Raw genomic sequence first — 20,308 nt, forward strand, 5'->3', positions numbered from 1 at the left:
TAAAATACAGAAAGTAGAGCATCTCAGAATGCAGTGTAGTAATTATCTATGTAATCACTTGGTATCTTGTACTACATAACATCATACTGCCAGACAACTTTTTAAAAAGCCACAGGGGACTTTGTACTCTAAAGGAGGCATTAAAAGTATTGTATCCTAAAACAAGGTATTAAAGAAACCAGGATGAAACTAAACATTAAGACTTTAGTTCCATAAAATGGATTTTAAAACCTGAAAATTCTATTCCTCTTCCAATTTAAGCAATAGTTTAAAAAAAGAGCCTTCAAGGATACCGGAACAGTAACTGACCTGTGCAGATTGTGGAAAAATCTGACAGCAGTTTATGGTTTTGAAGTGGAAGTGATCAACGCATACTACGGCTGGTATTCTTGTCATTCATGAATGAATGCAGATACTTGTGAAATCCCTCCCTCTCTTCATTCCCATGAAAAATAATTAATACTGGTTAAAATCATTACAAAAAACATCATTTTATTTTCATGCATCTAAGGTAAAACACAGAGTATTTGTATAAAGAGGTAGATTAAAAAAAAGAAAACAGATTCTCCATTCTTTGTCACTTTTATTCAGTAGTTTGTTTGTTTTTTTCCTTTTTTTTTTCTCTTTTTTGGTGCCAGACATGGCAAGGAGTGATTACAGTCAACTGTTTATTAAAACATTTGTTGCAACACAGACCCCCTTTACCACTGACCCCAAACGGACCCATTTCATGTGCTTTATTTTGTTGTTTTTTTTTTTTCTATACACCACCACCAAGGCTAGGTGGAGGGGGATGAAAGGGAAAGGGGGAGTCCAGGAGGCCAGAAGGAGGAGGAATGCTACAAGCCACAGCAAGAATGAGCTGTATTTAATAAAAAAAGGGGGCCACGAATGATACAGTAATGAGGTTACACAATTAAATCCCATAGCATGATTGAAGGCTTTCCCTGTGTTTGACGTCATCACAATGGAAGGCATAAAAAGTGGAGTAAACCGATGTTGATACAGTCCAATCTAGTCCATTAGGCAAGATGGTGCAAGTAGTCATTTAAATTAAAAAGTGCCCTATCCTCACCTAAATGGCTAGCAGACATGGAGAAGAACGCAGTGACGGATCAACAGAGCTTTCTCCATGTAGCTATAGAAGTGTGTTGTCATATGGCACATTTTTAAACACTGGAAAGGGGTGCCATAATGGACCTCTCATTCTCTTTCGTTTACAGGTACAAATGCTAGATTCAACTATTTCAACTATGCAGGAAGTGGACTCTTCAGTTAGGAATGCCAACCCTAATTCATTTTGTCTTGAAATATATACAAGTTGTTTGTAGTAGCTACAGCAATGATGTTTTCCTTAGGATGCCAGGCTGTGTGTAAAATCTTCTTGTTGAAGTCTAGGCTGTCAACACTAATTTCATCCTTCTTTCGCTTACCACTTGCGCATACTTTACGTGGCTTCAAAACGGTACGGGGTTTATTGTTTTCCCGGGATGCCTCTAAGGTGATGTCTCGCTTTGTGTTTCTGTCAAACATTCTGAAGAAGTTGTTGTAAGATCCCGTCATGACAATGCTGCAGAGAGGGGGAAGGAAGACAGTAACAGTTCAGTTGAAAATAACCTCTCCTTTTATGAAACGTCAGGGTCCCAACTAAGATCATGCCTTATATAAGCAGAAAGCAGCATCCTTGCCCAGACCTTCCACAATCCAAAGGCATCTGAATGTTTTACAGATTTTAAAAAAAGGTATCTTTTTCCTTAACTGGACCTTTTAAAGGTACACACTTTGTTATCTAAGCACTTCAATTCGAGTGTCATCATTCAGTTTGCTTCTCATGCACACATGGGGAAGTAATCTAATGAAAGCCAAATACATCGGATTTTTAGCCACGTAATTTTAATTACACACAAGTTGCATGAATTTAGGTACTAACATACCTAGTTTGTGATAATACCTTATAAAAGATCCTTATTCTGTATCAGCTTTTCAGTAAGACAAACACACTTAGAAATACACTTAGACAAATACACTTACTAAGATAAATACACCCTGTCCTTTCCTTTGCCTCAAAAAAATATTTGAACATACAGATACTGAGTTTAAAAAAAAAAAAGCTATGTATGACAATACTGATAGGGATACAATGGGCTGATTTAGATCTAGCAAATAAGCAGTTAATGACATGATTAACACAAAAGCGATAGCTGTCTTAAATGGTATTATTGGCTAGTCAACAATGCCTGAGCAAGGCAAACTTGACAACTTATTTTAAGAACGAAAATTCCTAGAAGGTTTTTCCCAAGTGTTCTATCTTTTGACAAGGCAGCTTAAATAGAGAACACGCACCCAGGTTCCCCAACCCTGAGCTCTGTTGTAGGTTCTTACAGTTAGAGCATCAATCAGAGAACAGGCTTTGAGTACATGGGCCTTGTTCCCATACAAACCATTCCAAAATTGGATCATAACAGATGACAGAAAAAAAACCCCAGCCCTCTCCCCCCCCCCAAGATAAACACTAGGGATAATAAACCTAGTGGATGAGGGTATTGGCAGTATTTCACCAGTTAAAGTTTGCAGAAAACCATCTTTAATCTTACTGCTTCAACCATCTCTCCAGTTTAAGCAGCTGGAATATTTGATCAATATTTCATTCTGGTGAAGTGACAAAACTCAATTTCTAGTCAAATTCTACATCTCTTTAGTACACTAAGGCAATTCTCTATAATCCTACACTACATCATCACGGGTTAAGAGCTAATATAACATACGTTAAAGTCTACTGAAGTACTAAAATATTACCCAAGCCAGTCCATGAATAAAACCAGACAGATATTTGAGGCCATGCTTCAAGTTGCTTGTTTTAAGAATAACTTGGAAAGGTCTTAAGTACATATAGAGAAGAAAAACTTGCCTGTCCGATCCATTCCAACAGCATTCAAATTTGTCAAAAATGCAATCATTCTCATACAGTGAACAAAGTTTACTTCTGAGGTATTCGTGCACCTGGAAAAAAATTAGTTAGATAAACTAAATGAATAGTGAACTTGCACACCTGTAAAATAACCTTCATAAATTCTGTTCCAAAAGTAATTAGTATCTAGTGTTTACACCCTATTCACAGGAGCACACACAGCTCCCTCCTCTGACTGTATGGATAAAGAACAAAAGGAACAGATGCGTGAATTAACATATTCTGCTCTACAGAGATTTCAAATAGTAGCAAGTCACTCAGGGTGGGGAAAGAGACATCTCCCAAAACTTGGCAATTCTGCATAATGCTTTCCCTCTCTGAGCGTCTGTCATACCCTCACTACCCTTTTAGATACCTGAAAGGATTTATCAGACTTTGCTTCTTTCTAAAAACGATGCTTTGGTCACTGATCTTCCTCCTATGTATGATGAAGAGGATCTCTTCACAATTTTTCTTATAAAGAAAACACCACAGCAATTTTCAGTGCCAGCTAAAAAACATTTTCTGTAAAGGAAATGTTTTACCTCCTATTTTCTCCAGGAAAGAACAGGAGAATATAAAGTCAACTGAAGACTCTTAAGAGAGATGTGCTATCTCATGGCTGAAGATTACCTTTCCACATTTCCATTGTGTAAGAGGGAGGCTTTTTCATACCCAAACAGGGTTTTGGGTTCTGCAATCAGCCTGCAAATAGCAAGATCCTTTAGCACGTGTGTGGAACCCACAAATCTCATTGATGCTTTGCCTGGACATGGCGATCTATAGACAAAAATTTAACTGCCACATCAAGACTATTAGTAAGACTCAGCATCCTTCAAGGTTTTAATTTCTAGCCTACATCATCTTCACCGAATACCTGGTATGTTTCCACAGGTCTATTTTCCATATTTAAATCCCAGATCTTCACTGACAGGTAATCTCTAGTCATCATATATCGACCACTATGGCTAAATTTGACATCAGATATGGAAGAGATGATTTCAGAGAAAAATGATCTGTTGCTAGGATCTTCTGGTTCTTCAAACACTGTATAAAAATAAAGATAGGCATTTCAACAGGTAAGTTTATGTCTCTTCCAGAACAAGATACACCCAAATTAGGTTAACATTTTCTCAGTAAGCTTGCCGCATTGGGCTTGCCTGCATTATATACAATAACTTTCAAGAAGAAAGCCTTATAATACAATTGCCATACTCTGTAATATTTTATTTTCATAGCAAGGCAATGTCAACTTCTAAGTAAGTGAACTACTCACTAATATTCAGAGTCTTCATTCACATATGTAAGATATCAAGCATCAATTACAGACCAAACTCAACTAGTATTTGACCTCCTGAAGTCTGCAGAAAGCCATTCCTAGTCCTATTGTCTAGGCAGACTCCCCAGCTTCAGCTGCTAATAATTTTATTCACTACTTTTACTCTGGCAAAATATGAATCTAACTAAGATTGAATTAGATTTTAGGGTTTATATCTATTCAATATACTACAGAAATCCAATACAAATATATACACACACACACTTCAGTGTTCAATAGATTCTTACTGAGAGTAAGAATCTAATTTCATCTAACAGCAAGATATTCCACAAAAAGACAATAAACAATGCAGGACAGAACTTACATTTTGAATGTCTGTCACAGAGTGCTGATGCTCTCATATCACAGAGACGAATCGTTCCTTTACTGCTGCTGTATACAAATGTATTACAGCTGTTTGGGTGGAACTCTGCAGCTGTTATCACCTCTGTGAGCTCTTCCATGTTGGCAGGCTTAATATCTACAATATCTATGGCATTTTGTTAAGAAATTTTCTCCAGTTTTCATAACGTTTTTCAGCTTTAAATGTATTCAGCAATGCTTCCTCAATTCACCAAAGTATATCTGAAACAACCAAACAGAATTAAAACAAGCCAATAAGACCAAAATAATGCTTGAAATTTGGAAGCAGGACAAGACTTCCATGCCAAAGACTGTGGGACCCAGTCACAAACTGGATAAAAGTGAAAATTAAGTCCCACAATTTGTCTAGAAAGCAAGACCGTAACGTTGCATTCTATATCAGTTTGAAGTTAATCCTTGTAACAGCAAAAGCCTGCTTAATTTTTTGCTCCACTTCAGCAGTAATTAATTCTACACTACATATATGTCACACAGAACTTTATTTTGCTTAAATTCTAATTACACTATTACATTGTAAAGAAGGCATGTGAGATTTCTGCTCAGGATCCTGCTGATTTGTCCATAAATCTCTGCTCCCAGCAATGGGACTGCATACATACTCCTGTGATCCTACTGCCTGCAACATTTGTAGGTGCACAGGCGAGAGGGGCCGACGGTTAGGTTAGAAGGTAAAAAAGAATAAACATTGTTGAGACAAGGATGGTACTCCTCTGACTTGCTTCCTACTGCAAGTCAAGAAAATTTTCACGAGATCGTTTACTGTAATGCTGCCTTCCAGAACTGCTCATCTAACTTGAAACCTTAAGGTTTTTTCTGCTTTAAAAGAGTCTGTTTTTCACCATGCAAATGACTAGTTCTCCTTATATTGTTCATGCTGAGCTACCTCTCCAGAAGTAAAAGTCATTACAACTACTAGGCAGAAATAACCAGGAAATGGAGAAACATGCTATACAAAAGCTTTTCACGAAAAGAAATAAAAATCCAACAGTTTTGTTGTAGCCAAGCTGTTCCCATTATACAAAACAATGCAAAAAAGATACTAAAACTTCTGTCTGTAATTTCTAGGTGCCACAGGTTAATCCGCAAGTCATCTGCAGATAAGTACGTTTCATAATCGCTATTAATGGAGATGGAATTGATGTGATACGTGTGAGCATTGGCAAATATTCTTCGTGGACTAGCTTCAACCATGAGGTCCATGGGCCTGAATACTGGCACCTGCAAAATACAAAGCAATGGAAGTTTGAGACGCAAATGTACTACAAACACATTAGCACTCATAATCACAGTCCTTCAATACACCAAGCCGATTAAAGTATCTCAAAATCACCTTAGGAGTAAATGTGTCTGCCAACTGGCATCACAGAAAAATGTGAAGTTAATAATCTGATGGGGCAGTTGGTCAATGAACCACAGGCTAATCTGTGTGCTGGGGCGTCAGGGAGAGGAGAAATCACTTGAACGTGGCTAATTCACAGAGAGTGAACTACTCACCCGTAGTGTTGTAACTGTCGTAGGATCCCTATACCGTCCATCTTCTTCCTTTAAATTATAACCCTCTGGTCTTTTGTCCCTTTCACTGATTTTCCATAACTTTATTGTTTTATCTGAAATGAAACAGCCACAGTTTCAAACCAAAGCTCTAGCAAAGATACTAGTCTTCACAGTTGATGCACTTCAACGTGAAGCCTTCAAACAAGACAAGACCACCTACGTGTACCAAAAAAGACAAAAATACTGCTTGGAGAAAACAAGATAAGATAAAAAGCATTAAAAGGCCTCCTCCACAGTTTGTTCTTTTTATAAAAGTTACAGCAAGTTTCAGTTAGAATCAGGATTGTTATGAATGACTAATATAAGCTCTCGCACAGTTAGTTATACACATACTGAATGACAGCTTAGCTAAGCCCCTTTGCTATAAAGCCACCAAATCAGAAATGACTAACATACCACCCCATGCTGTGGGGCTTCTGTATCCAGTTAAGCCAGAGCAGCAGTAGAGTTAACAGCATAACTCCTGTGTAGCCACATCCCTAGATACTTGCATTTAAAACCAACTTGCTTCCAGCCTTTTGAAAGTGAAGAGGATTAGACAATCCTAATAGCGAACCTATGTAACAACAGGTTTCTGTGCAAAATTAACTATTAAGTCATAACTTACCGTTTGTAGACAATAAAAACTGAGCAGCATTTTTCTGGGGTAACCACCTAATTTTGTTGATCTTCTCTTCAATTTCTAAACTTTTCAAGTAGTCAAACTCTGGTTCATGGCTTTGAAAGGTACTGTAAACATTGTATTCTCCCCTACTGTGAGACTGGGTTTTGTTCTAAAAAGAGAATTACATGATCAAGATATGCATGCAATGTACAGAATGCTTTTCAAGGCTGCGGGCAGAAGCCAGAACTAGATATTTATGCAGCAAAACATATAGGCAGACTGCTAATTAGCATAAGAATAGGTTAAGACTTCTACACTCTATTGTTGCTTATGCCAGATTTGCCGCGAGTATCCTTTGGTGTACAACTTGCCTTATTTTAATGAGCCTGCAGAACAGACGAAATGAGGATCATCTCTTTTGCAAGAACTTGATTAGAGTTTCTACTATTTTGGCTAAGAAAGCATCAGAGAAGAGACAGTTATTGCAGCAGCTTTTGATTCCTGAAGTTTCCAGAAACTCCCCTCAGCCACATGAATAATAACTCCAGCAAGTTCTCATACTAATTCCAAGCAGCTGAACTTACAAACTAACATTTTGCCTAAACATTCTAGGCATCTTCAGTTTTCTTTTTTTAAAAAACTCAAAAATCTTCATCATTCTCTCATCTTTAATTTTTCTACTTTTGTTTTTTTAAGGAGAATATTCCCCAAGAGAACTACACAGCCACACGTATGGCAAATGTACTCTGTGGGTACGTTCGGCTTGCTAGGCGCACTATGGAAATCCTACATGTCACCCCTAACTTTATACAAGCAGCTCCACTCTTCTGGTTTGTAATCTCCACATTCCCCGAGACCTTCTGAACTGCTTAAGCAGCTTTTTTTTCCTCATTCTGGAGATGAGGGGAAAAAAGCTTAACACCTCTGCTGAATACATCTTTGACATTAAAAGCCACACCTGCAGTTAGCCTGTTAGGGATGAACTGTTTGGAAAACAAAAAAAACCTCCAAACTTGCCTCTTTCCAAAAGCTATGTTTTAGGCAGTGGCTTCCTAGCACTCATATTGCACTGCATGGACTGAACCTTAAATTCCCTCCAATGGGTAAGGTGACAGAAAACTGGAACCATTTCTGAAATGGTGCTCACTAGATGTATCTGAAATTAATTCAAGCTTAATTTTGTGATATATTCCTGTTCCACCCACTTCAAGAGGTTGCACCATCAGATGCCTTTCCTGTGACTTGACTAGGGACTAGGGACTTTGCTCCTTCCTTCTCTTGTGTCTCATGTCCATCCGTTCATCTCATCCCTTAATATACCTCACTAAAACATACTTCTTGATATGATCCTTGCTAGCCCACATTTGTTACATTCCTTACACCATTTTCTCTTGCTTCATACCCTTACATTAATAGCTGGCAGGAATTCTTACATTTTACAATAGGCTGTGGGGGAGGGAAAAGTGAACAAAATACTTAGAAATAAAATTTGGCACTAGAATATTGTACCACACCTATCAATTACACTGGCTTTCCCACCCTAGAGAACGGAAGGAACTTTGTTCTAAGTTTCAGTTAGACCGAACAAGTTAAACAGGGTCATTGCATAGAAGAGGCGACTTCTAAAGTAAATCTATTGTGCTTTAGGAAATACTGGTCATGATTCAGGGAACTTTCCTTCAATTCCATACCTACCAAAACGATTGAGTCTCAAATATACTTCTTGCGTATTCTAGTAAAACTCTACAGGACTAGAATAATACGTAAAACCAGTAATATGTGAGATCCATCCTTGGGATAAAAGCAAAATTTAAACCATCAGACCATCTCATGGCACTCCAAAAAAAAAAAAAAGCAAAGCAAGAAGAGGTGTTGGCTCCAGTGCCTTACGTTAAATTCCAATTTAGGTAATTACAGGCTGCCTACGCAAATTCCTCCTTCAGTTTCAATTAGATACAGTATTCATTTCCTGCCTGGTACCTCGGTAATGTCACTTGCTTCACATTGCAGAAGGGCTGCCACGTTCCAACCCAGAGGTGGCAGCATTTTGGCAGTGGGTAAAGTTACACAAGCTTGTAGAACTCTATACAGAGCATTTGTGTTTTAGTGTTTTTCTTCCTGTCTGGAAGGTCTGTAAAGCACTCTGGAATGCAGTGTGATAGAAGGTGGTACATAAATCCAACCAAAAATACTTAAACAATTGTCTTTTAGATACTCTTACATATAAAAATTGCTCTAGACAGTCGTGCACATGGCATAACTAAGTACTAATGCATTAGGGAATCCAATCCCCACTGTTCATCCCCTAAACACCGAGGAGTAGAAGTATGCCAAAACCAATTCTGTGCAACTTAATCTGATAACCCAGGTAGTTCTTACTATACCTAGATTCACAGATCATAAGGATGTGAGCCACGGCTTACGCATCGAAAACAAAAGTAGTCATTTAAAGACAATTCACTTGAGAACAGGCAATTAGCTATTTAAGCTTTAAGCTACATTAAAGGATTCTTAAAGAATGCAAGCTAAAACTCAGAGCTAAAAAAAAAAAACCAAACAAAAAAACAACAACAAAAACCCCAACAAAACACCCCAAGAGTTTGTGCCCGAAACCACAGCAAGAGTACAGTAAGGATACTCTACACACTATGCACATCTCGGGCTCCAGCCAAAGACACGTGGGAAGAGGCTCTTCAGTCGGGCACACCCCACTAGGTGGCACCAACTGACCGCGGCGGTTCACTCGTAAAGAGAGGGTCCTGCACTCGAACTGCCCACCAGCAGAAAGCAACTTCTCTGGGAACCGTGGAGTTCCTACGGTTTAGGATTTTTAGAATTGAAATTGAACGAAACGCTAAGGGAAGAAATACACTCTCTACAACTACCTGGCAGGAGGTTGTAGTGAGGTGGGGGTCCGTCTCTTCTCCCAAGTAACAGCAATAGGACGAGAGGAAACAGCCTCAAGCTGTGCCGGGGGAGGTTTAGATTGGACACTAGGAAAAATTTCTTCACCGAAAGGGTGGTCAAGCCTTGGAACAGGCTGCCCAGGGAAGCGGTGGAGTCCCCATGCCTGGAGGTATTTAAAAGATGTGCAGATGTGGTGCTTAGGGACATGGTTTAGTGGTGGACCTGGCAGTGTTAGGTTTACGGTTGACTCAATGATCTTAAAGGTCTTTTCCAACCTAAATTATTCTATGATTCTATTCTAAGTAGCAGCGTGACTTTTCTAGGCAGTGAGATTATCCTCTCCCTGAAATAAATTCTAACCAAGTCAACTTCTAACCACAGCCTTAGTTAAAAATCAAGCACTCCATCTCAGCTTTCCCACCTTTAACATGGGAGCAGAGGCCCTTTCCTGGCATTAGAAGATCTGTCTGTAGAATTCTGCAAGACCAAAAGAACAAGTATAAAATGAAAAGATACCCTTGCTACTATAACCTAATGGGTATTGGGGAAGGGGTTTTGTTGTGATGATTGTTTGAGGGTGGGGGTTTGCTGGTTGTTTTTTTTTTTTAATAATTGTTTTTAAAATCCTTTGGTGACTTAAGTTGTATTAGTTTTCATAACAACAGGAAGCTGTCCTAATTCACTTTGGCACTGCAGTTATCTTGTAATGTTCTGAGACTAATATGAAACTTAAAACAGACTTCACAAGATCAAACCTTTAATTCTCCTTGAATTTGCATCTTTTGTTCACACACAAGAGAACCAAGTAGATTCAGTTCTCTTCTCTGATTTTAGTATCAGCTAAGGTACTCACTGCATAAAACAGCTTACAAAACTAGAAAATCTAACTTTAAGCTTACATTGTGAAGTGTCACACAAAAATAAAAGTATCAGAAAATATTTAGTAATCTCTACTGATAAAACCAGATTGCTTTGGTTATCAGGTAGATTAGTAATAAGCTTTGCTATTGCTCATATGCAAATACTAGTATTGATTGCTTATTTTAATACAGACACACCAGCTTCCAGTATTAGAGTCATCTAAAGAGACCAGCATAGACAGTGACCCGTTTTATCCTCTGAAGACCAAACGAGATAATAAAGCAATAGATTTTGTATTATTTTGCTGAGAAATAGAAATAAACCTATTGTACTGGACACTGTTTTCTAACTCAGGTTTTAGGCAAATACAGTGCTTGCATAAAAGGGTAAACACCTGAAAGCTAGCTAAGCACATGTGTAAAGAAACAAGCTTACACTCTAAAAGAAGAGATGGAGGAATTCTGTGCCTGATGCAGAGATGGGATGCATCAGAGAAAGCAGACCTCATGGGGGACAAAAAGCTGTAATCAGTATATTTACAGCATAAAATTAAAAGTAAATACATTGAGTGCAGCAATTCAAACTTTGTTTATATTGAGAAACAGTGATGCAGCAGACCCACCCACAAACATACCTTCTGTGGGGAAAAACAATTTGTCAAGGCATCGATGTTTACAAGCTTTGCCTCCACTACAGTGGAAGTTACTTCCCTTCGATGTTATCCACTGCCACACTTTAAATTATATACTAAATAAAACTACCAACAAATACTGTTCTGCATAAAAGACAAAGCAGCTAGTCAGTCTGAATGCTAACTTCAAATGCAAGCAAAACTACTGCAGACATGAAGAAAAGCCACAGCTCCAGTTCAAAAGCAGCATGAGGGACGTAGCCCTGTAGTTTGAAAAGAGAATTCCCTCTAGCACCGAGACTTTCATGTGATACATTTTCACTAACAGAAAACCCTAGATCTTTTTAAGGAATCAATATTGACAGTATCAATATTTTACCTGATTGATATCAAAATGGAAAAGGACATCTTAGGTCACAGTTACATACTCACTTAAGGGCAACTTTTATTTCCCCAACTACAGTGAAATATGAAATAATAAACACAGCCAAATAGAGTCATTGTAAAACGACCAACTTCAGCTTCCCCAAGGTCTTTTTGTGTCCTACCCCCGCTTTTTGTTTTCACTTTAAACACTCTTTAGACCACAGCTGAAGCCCAGAATCTTTAAATTAATTTCTAACAGAGTCACAAAGTTCCCAATAATTTCTTCACGCTAAAATTTCATTATTTTAAACATTACACAAGCTTTTTATAAAAGTATGCTCCTTTTCTTTAAAAAGAGAATGAATGGGAACAGAGGAGAACATTAAATATACTTAAGTAGGTAGCACTCACCTCCTGCTCCTGTTGAAAGATGACAACTCTACCTCCTTTGTCTCCTGTTGCTAACAACTCTCCAGAATGGTTAAATTCTACTGTAGAAATTATATCCGCTGCATAGGAACAAAAATAAACCCCACAAGTTAATAATTCTTCCAAGTACTACGTGGCCAAGAAAGCTACGATTATAAGTAAAAACGAAAATGCATACTTCAACTCAGTTTACGTATACTTAAGTCGTAAAATACAAGCAGAGATTTCTTCAAAAATATAGAAGTAATTTTTTTAAAGCTATACATTTGAAAACCCGTTACTAGTTCACCATGCCAGTTACAAGGTCAGTGTTGTGCACTAAATTGTTTTTACAGGTTGTATATTGTCACTTCTTAGAAATGTTTTTCTGTCATGACTGCCTTTTTTTTTTTTTTTTAGGACTCTGTACACATTTGACAACTTAAGGGCAAAACATATTAGGGTGGAGATGTTCAGACATCAGTGTCTAAGGAATGCAAGGATGTGGAACAAAAACAGCTACAGAAAACTAAGAAAAAAGTTCAACAGACTGTCCCAAAAAACCTTGAGTATGTTTTCTGGATGAGGAAGGTTTACATTACCACAAGTTATTTTATATGGAGTGCTAAAATTAAATTATGAATAGACGTAGACAAAAAACCAGTCATGCCTAGTATCAAATTGACCTGTTTATACAGAAAAAAAGAGGACAAATTACAACTTAAGCTCAAGCACACCAGTTCACATTTTCAAATGCACAAGTGCCCCTCATTCTTTCAAATAATAGAATCAGAAGCCAAATCATTCTGTGAACGCCAACTTCAAATTGCAATACAACTACATAAATCTAATTTTCTGCAGAAGACAGTACCTAAGATTTTTACATATGCAAGTCTTCAGGCTATTTCGCTTTCACATCACTCTAATGTAGATAAACTATATATCCACATTTTCTGTTGGATGGTTTCTTCATTCTCTGTTTTAGAGTTAAAACGGGTCTGGTACCTGCTCTACAGACTGAAAGCTACTGCTGAACAAAAGATACTCAGTCTGAATTTAAACAGACACTATTGTGCAGCGTATCACGGAAGCTATCTTACCATAGACAGCAACAGGGTTGTTTCTTTTTGAAGAAGTGAAACATGCAGGATTTTCCTCTTATTCATTTTAATACCAAAATGAAACTTACGTCATTCTCAGGTTGTCCCAAACACATGGGCGGTGGCCTCTGAGGACATTAGCAAGCTGTTCTTTAATAACTGCATTACAGAGCAGCTACAAGCATGCAGTGTATCTGTCTGAAAACTGCACAACGCAAAGACAGCCTAGACAAGCAGGCCAAACTCAGCTGCAAAAATCCTCAAACAGAGGCAAAAGATGCAGAGTCAGATTCTTGGCACGAATGGGTATATACAGCTCAGTTGTGTTTTCTAATATACAGCATAAACTGCCATGTAACAAAGGATAAACACAAGATTATTCCATCTCCACCAACCTCCCTTGCCATGATTATCTGGCACTGCTGAAACACAAACAGGCTGAAATTTCTGCAGAACACTGTGTAAAGGACATAAATATGACGTAAGCTTGTATGTAGATAAACCAGGATCCAGATCACACATAGAAAAACCTTGATTTGAGTGCAAATAATTTTTTTTTCCCCTTGGAAGGTAACGGTTACTTTAGCCATTCATTCACGTATTTGTGAACAAGATGAAGTGATTTATCTCACATCTATAAGTCTTAAGACTGCATACCATTCAGGTGAAGATATGGCATTCAGTATGTACCTTTCACAGGTGAACAGGGCATAAAGATAACATACAATTAATCAAATCCAGTATGCAGAAAGAGCGAAGTGCAAACCAGGCAATCTAATTTTGACTATACCATACAATGCAAACCACGTTGTTGTAATCCTCTGATAGGAGAAGAGCTTAAGGAAGTTATCAATTAATTGAAGAAAAACAAGACAACTCACCTCTCAATAGTGAGAAGTATACAGAATAATTACTTTTTTGAAAAACATTGAGAGATTTAACACTGCAAGCTAAGCCAGTCTTAAAACAGAGAAGACGATATAGCAAGTTATCGGCAGATCCAAATGCGTGCATGTATGTGGAAAGAGAACAGCAAAGAAAAATTTGCCTTAAAAATCTGATATATCCATCTAAGAATAGATGGATAAATTCATCATAGTACTTATTTGGTGAAAGTCATGGAAAAGTCTTACAATGTCAAAAGCCTTAGGCTTGAAGCCTTGTCATTAGAATAGGCAGCAACAACAGCCAAAAAAGCCTTAAACTAAGGGATAAAAGCTCCATTTTCTTAGGTCCACTGATGTAATATGTATTGTATTTAATTATACAAGTCTCATATATAGCAGAAAGCTAACCACTTTTCTGTAACAATTCTAGACATTCTCACTTTTTGCATTTATTTCAACTTTCAAGATCATCCAAAGCTTGGTATCAGTCATCTCCAAGCTGATACAAGTCCTGCTTTGTCTATAGGCTCAACTGTGTGAACAAACTTTCAGTACTAACATCCCCAACACCACCAAAAAGTCCAGCAGCCTCAGTCAGTGGTGACAAGGTACTCGGAACTCTCCAGTGTCTGACCAACACTATGCAAAAGCTATTTTCAAGTACTTGGATCAATTTTAAAGTAGAAACAAAATACATTCCTTAGCAGCAATCACAACAGAAAATTATTAATTAGATTTTAAACAAAAGCTACATCTATAGAATCTGAAATGCATTCCAGACTGTAATTTTGTGCTGTTCCCTTTCCAAGGACAAAACAAACATGCTAAAGAAGTAGGCAGAAAAATTATTTCTGCTTAACTAGTCCCAAAACAGGGCTGAGATGCATATTTTAGACAAAAATCAGTACTGGAGAGCAAAGCAACCAATCATACATTTTAAATCCAGTAACTCACCATTAACAATACTGTATTCCCATACCTTGGTCAAAGAAAGAGACAGACATCAAGGCACTGGTGTTGAACTGGGCGGATGTAATAGCGTTTGCGAATTGACAGGGGAAGCATTTCATCCTCCGCAGTGCACTGATTCGCTTGTGTATTTTCATCTGTATTAACACCCTCCTTGCCAAATAAATCAATGTTATCCTTTTCTTTTCAAATGGTAACTATAATTCCCATGATAGTTACATGTAGGGTTATTTTAGTCCTTCAGCGCTGCAACGGGCAAAAGAGCATCCACAGAATGCGTTGCCTTCTCTCTGCCTCCTCCCTTTTGTGCATGCTATTTTTGCTACAGTCCCTAGGTGGGAGTCTTGCAAACACAGAGGGCTGCTCTCCCTGTCCAGAAGCTTGTAAATGATCCCTTCTGTATGCAAAGAGCACCAGGGAGGGGTATCTGAGGGAGAAGCAGATGTTGTCACCAGCACCAATAGCTTTTGGAAATACGATGCATTCTATTGTTTACTGCTGAATTAATTTCAATGCCCTCCTCTTCAAGCACCAGTGTCAGAGATAAATAACCACCAAAACCTTATCTGATAAGCATACCCCTCACAGGATACAGTTAGATAGCATTATGTGTTAACAGACTTCCACAAAGTTACCCATGCCTTGAGAGATCAGATTTGTCTCGCTCCTCCCCCCAAGCATCTTGAGACATCTTTGACATCAAGATGAAGTGTGATATTTCAAGTGCTGAGATTTTAAAACATTACAGGGCTACATCAAACACACAAGATGAAGACATCATTCTGACAAAAGCAAAAAACCGGACAGAAACGTATATCTACATTCCTACAGCATACTCGCAATACCTGTACTAAGTTTCTCCCTCTTGCATAACTTGGGATAGACAGCTCAGAGGTTACTATAGTTTTTGAAAGTACTTCTTGGCACAGATGTATATGGTTGTCCTTTAGTTCCCCTTAAATATCTCTTCATAGACACTTCTTGTTAACACTGTAGAAACACTTCTGAGACTACTAAACACTTCCAAGTAGTGGTTTTCAGTGATCTAAAAGCAAAGGGGCGGGGAGGAATCACTTACACAACCTGAAGTCCATTTACTGTTGTTGCGCACGTACATCACCGAGGGAAAACGTTTTGCAGCAGGTTGAGTGAAATGCTATAATCAAACACAGAACTACTGTACAGTTGTATCCCTAGCTCAAAGAAACAAAACACACTACAGTCAAACCAAACCAGCAATCTTAAAAATCCCTCCGAACTGTAGAGAGAGGCTTCTGGTTCCTGACCTACCAGCACATGCCAACAGGGCCCAGTCTGCTTTCCCAGGAGTCCTCAAAACCTCCTGACAGTTCTCCCTGTTACAGCAGCTACAAAACAGTTTTTTGCAACTGCCGTCAAGGTTGCTTTTTCTTCTGCACGTGATCTTTATTTTTCACAACCTGCTCGAAGCTTTTTATGTATTGCTTCAATGATACATCTTCACTTTAAGTGCTCCAGTAGAAATCAAAACCACTGCAAGGTCTGGACACTTATCTTCACTAGATTCAGGCAAGACTAGCTTTTCCCATGGTAGACATGGAGACAGGATGCTGAAGAACAAGAAGGAATCAAAACAAGGTCTCTAGCTTTGCCAGAGAATGGGACAAGGGGGAAAGACATTTATCTCAAAGTTTTGGTAATGCTTCAATAACCTGTTTGCAGTTCACCATGTGAAAGGGAGACATACCAGAAGCTCCCAAGCAATTCTTTACTGGTGGCAGACACACACCTCTGCTGATTAATCATCTCACAAGAGAACAGCCACTCAACACAAACCTAACTTGTTTCCTAGTGGGCTTCTGAAGATAACAGTCACAATTTCAGAATTTTCAGTCAATATTTGTTACACCAACTTTTGCTATTTCGAGCAATTCCCCTGTCATGTCAGGCAGGATACAGATGGTTTGAAAAACTGAGGTGCTGGGCCAGTGCACTTATGAAAGATGACCAGTTCAAATGAAAATAGGCAGATTACACTGTTCAAAGATAGATGAATAAAAGAATCCAACAGATCTCAAATGCCTTTCCCCCCTTTAAAGGAAAGCATGTTTGAAATAAGAAAAACTCAGTGACAGATATTAAAAAAAATTTTCACACTTTGGGGGCCTTCCACACTTTTCAGCGAATGCTGAACAAGAACCACACATGCACTATCATGAAATATTAGAGAAAGGGCTGTCCTGAAGTTTTACCACTGTCAACAAGTCTACGGAATAAGGGAATAAAAACGGCTTTACCAATCCAAACAAGCAAAAAAATACTGTAATCCAATGACTTAGTTCCAGAAGGCCCATTGTGAAACTGAAACGCAATTCTGTATTAAATTTGTTTCCAATAATAGAATAGAAGTTATTTTATTAGTACAGAAGAGGCTATCTATTTTAATGTACCATGAACTTTATATAAACTCTGCTTATAAAACATGCTTGGTAGGCAAAACATGTCACCTACTACTCTACAGCAGCAAGTCAATCATGGCAGTGAACAAAGAGCGTCTTTATTTCACCAGACCTAAAAGGTTTTTGTGCAAGTTTTTGGAATCACGTTGATCTGCTGCCTAAGCAGAGAGCAAGTAAATCAGTATGTTTACACAAGTGGAGCAATCTCCTGATGTTTCCAAGGACTGAACAAAGAATTGTAGTATTTAAAAAGCATTTTTGTACTTCTTCATTGTTTATACACCTTCCCAGTGGTTCAAAATACCATTTCTGGAATTTTCCAAAGGAGCAACTCAAACAAATCCCGTCCATAATGTAGAGCAGATTACTTACAGGTTGGCAATTCTGTCCTAAGGAGTAACAAGACAATTCACTGAAGTGGAGCCCACTTCCTTAGTTTGCCAGCCTTAAGTATAGAATAAGCTATTTTGATCAAGCTAAACATCAATTGATCATTCCAAGGATACTTCAGAAACTGTCTGGAACGGGAAACATTAAGAAACCAACTTTTAGGATTATTATTAAAATCCAAGTAAGCTCAAAAAGCCTCAAATGGAGGAAGCAGCAAAGAAATGGATAAACATGAGGGATAAAGACAGTGACATAATTGAATTCAACGCACAATTACTGAGCATACCTGAGCCATTCTTCCTAGATTATCTCTAAAGATAAATTCAAAGAGCTCTAAACTGAGCAACAGTATCTGTCCAGGAGAACTTGCAGGCCTTACGTGTCCGGAAATCACTTGTGAATTGTTTAGTCCTTTCTAATCCAGGGTGAAGCAAAACCTTCCTGCTTCAGACTACTGAACAGATGCAACTTCCAAAAACTCAAGCTGAAGTCACAGCTAATGACAGAAAATTGTGACTTCTTATTGGACTTTGTTTCCAGTAATAATTTTGTTTTGGAGTTACTTCATTGCTGGGGGGGGGGGGGGAGGGGGGGAACCAACCAAAAACACTGGTGAGAAAACAAAAGCTCCTCCAAAGCTTCAAATATTTGAAGAACCTACACAATGCACTCTGAATGTCTGAGTCATCCCAACATCACTCCATTGTATGCATGATTTTGATTTACCACACTTATCAAGAGTGTGTATTAAATATCTGAAGCTAGATAGTAAAGTGTTAATCTCAAAGTGAACAGGAAGACTGTTTAAATAAGATTAAGAAAGAGTGACTATACATGTGTGCTTGCAGAGAAGAGAGCTCCCAACACAGGATACCACAACTGTACGCACCAGGGAAAGAGTAAGAAAGCAAAATGGCAAGCATTATTTAATGCTGATGGTATAGAAGGAAACACCCTCTGCATTCCAGCCTCATCCCTAATTTATATATGTACAGAGGGGGAAGGGAACACAAGGACTGTATACTTTAAAGTTGCCATGACCGGTTTTACTATCGACTTCATTTCCCTTTTCTTCATTCACTTTCAAAAGTGATTCTCTGCATTCATTCCGTCTCTCAGAAGTGACTAGGCAACAAAACCAAAGGCAGCTGGGATGAGGCATTCCTACTGTTCAATTTACTTCTCAAGAGTCATTCCAGACGTCCTTTAAATAGATCTCTTCTTTACTAGAGAGGGCATTAAAAATATCTTAATTCCTCAGAAATATGAGGACAGGATGAAACACATGCAACACAGAAGTAAAGAAAGGGGGTTACCCTTGTGGCAAAAATTTTCACTTGTGTGCCATGAAGCACTGCGATAGCCAGATGGTTACTTGTTCTCCCAAGTACCAGTCCTGCAATACTGCTGCACACAAAGAGCACACAAAGCACGTTAACAGGGAGGGGAGTGGAATTTGTATGATGGCCAGCTAGCTTCATGCTGCTGCTGGCCCTACCGGTGTTGGAACACAAACATGCGGGAGCCTAAGACGCAGTTCAAGCAGCAGACAGTAATTAAGCTGGTTTTGTTGACTTGTGCCAATCTGGGAAACCTACACACAGAGAGAAAGATTTATAGAGTGTTCTCTAGCATCCATGCTCATTCCAAGTGCTTCAGGCCCTGCGATGCTGAAAATAAAAAACATGCGATCATCATGAACTCATCATTTTCGCCATTTATTCTGAAAGTATCAATGTTTGGTAAAGATGTGTTTAAATGTTGAGACTCTCCCAGTCCTATTTACATATGCATCTATGTATAATATACACATACAAGATACCAGTCTCCAAATAGTGACTACATGTAGTACTTCACATCTGAAGTTCACTGCGTAAACTACTCACCCTAGGTAAAATAACCAAATATAAACCTTGTCAAGCAGTCCTAAAAATCCATACTTTCCCTCCATTTCTTAGACTTTATGCCACCAAATCTACATACTAGCAATGAGAGTAAGAACTCTTGTTATCACCAGTTTTCAGAAGTAGGAGCTTGAATTCAGTCACTTTTTTTAATGTAAGCAGGAACAATACAAGCTAAGGGAAGAAACCAGTATTGTAAGACAACTATTTCATAGGATATACGCATACTAGGACAGCTTTGAATTTACAGATGCATTTATAACGTGTTCTTCGTAGTCTAGAGATAATGCAGCTTAAGTACTAAGCTCAAAACGTTATTCTGTGGTTTTGTAACTTTATGCAAACAACTGTTTTTGTTAAGCCTTCTTAGAAAACACAACAGTTACTGAGCAACAAACTTCCATTCCCTCCTGCTGAAATAATAAAGCAATACCAGCCTTAATCTTGTTGCCATTGGTTTTATGTAAGGCTAGTAATTCTCCTAAATAGCTTTACTAGGCTCAATGCTCAGAGAAGAATACAACTCCAAATCCATCTGCCCTATGCAACAGAAGCTGCTCCTGTCTGCAAAGCAACAGTGAGAAGATAGCATTAGAACTGCAGAGATCAGAATTGACACAGAAGTGACTCGCAAAACCCT

At 38.3% G+C, this 20,308-nt stretch overlaps 1 protein-coding gene across 5 annotated transcripts in view; it reads right to left on the reverse strand.

Annotated features, from left to right (window-relative positions):
• Window positions 1-736: 736 nt before the first annotated feature.
• Window positions 737-20,308, reverse strand: part of PPP2R2A (protein phosphatase 2 regulatory subunit Balpha) — a 41,481-nt gene continuing 21,909 nt past the window's right edge. Inside the window, exons 3-10 of one of the 5 annotated variants that reach the window (XM_075174864.1) lie at window positions 11,984-12,081; window positions 6,811-6,976; window positions 6,144-6,256; window positions 5,690-5,867; window positions 4,591-4,755; window positions 3,825-3,994; window positions 2,909-3,000; window positions 737-1,570 (exon numbers count right to left, since the gene is read on the reverse strand). In XM_075174864.1, the coding sequence (XP_075030965.1) occupies window positions 1,291-1,570; window positions 2,909-3,000; window positions 3,825-3,994; window positions 4,591-4,755; window positions 5,690-5,867; window positions 6,144-6,256; window positions 6,811-6,976; window positions 11,984-12,081 (1,262 nt within the window). In that variant the 3' untranslated portion in view covers window positions 737-1,290. Of the gene's footprint in view, window positions 1,571-2,908; window positions 3,728-3,824; window positions 3,995-4,590; window positions 4,756-5,689; window positions 5,868-6,143; window positions 6,257-6,810; window positions 6,977-11,983; window positions 12,082-20,308 lie in introns of those variants that run through there. The other 4 variants (XM_075174867.1, XM_075174866.1, XR_012677475.1 and 1 more) reach the window with 4 other exon arrangements.

Source organism: Calonectris borealis, chromosome 27 (genome assembly GCF_964195595.1).
Source record: "Calonectris borealis chromosome 27, bCalBor7.hap1.2, whole genome shotgun sequence".
Taxonomy (NCBI): Eukaryota; Metazoa; Chordata; class Aves; order Procellariiformes; family Procellariidae; genus Calonectris; species Calonectris borealis.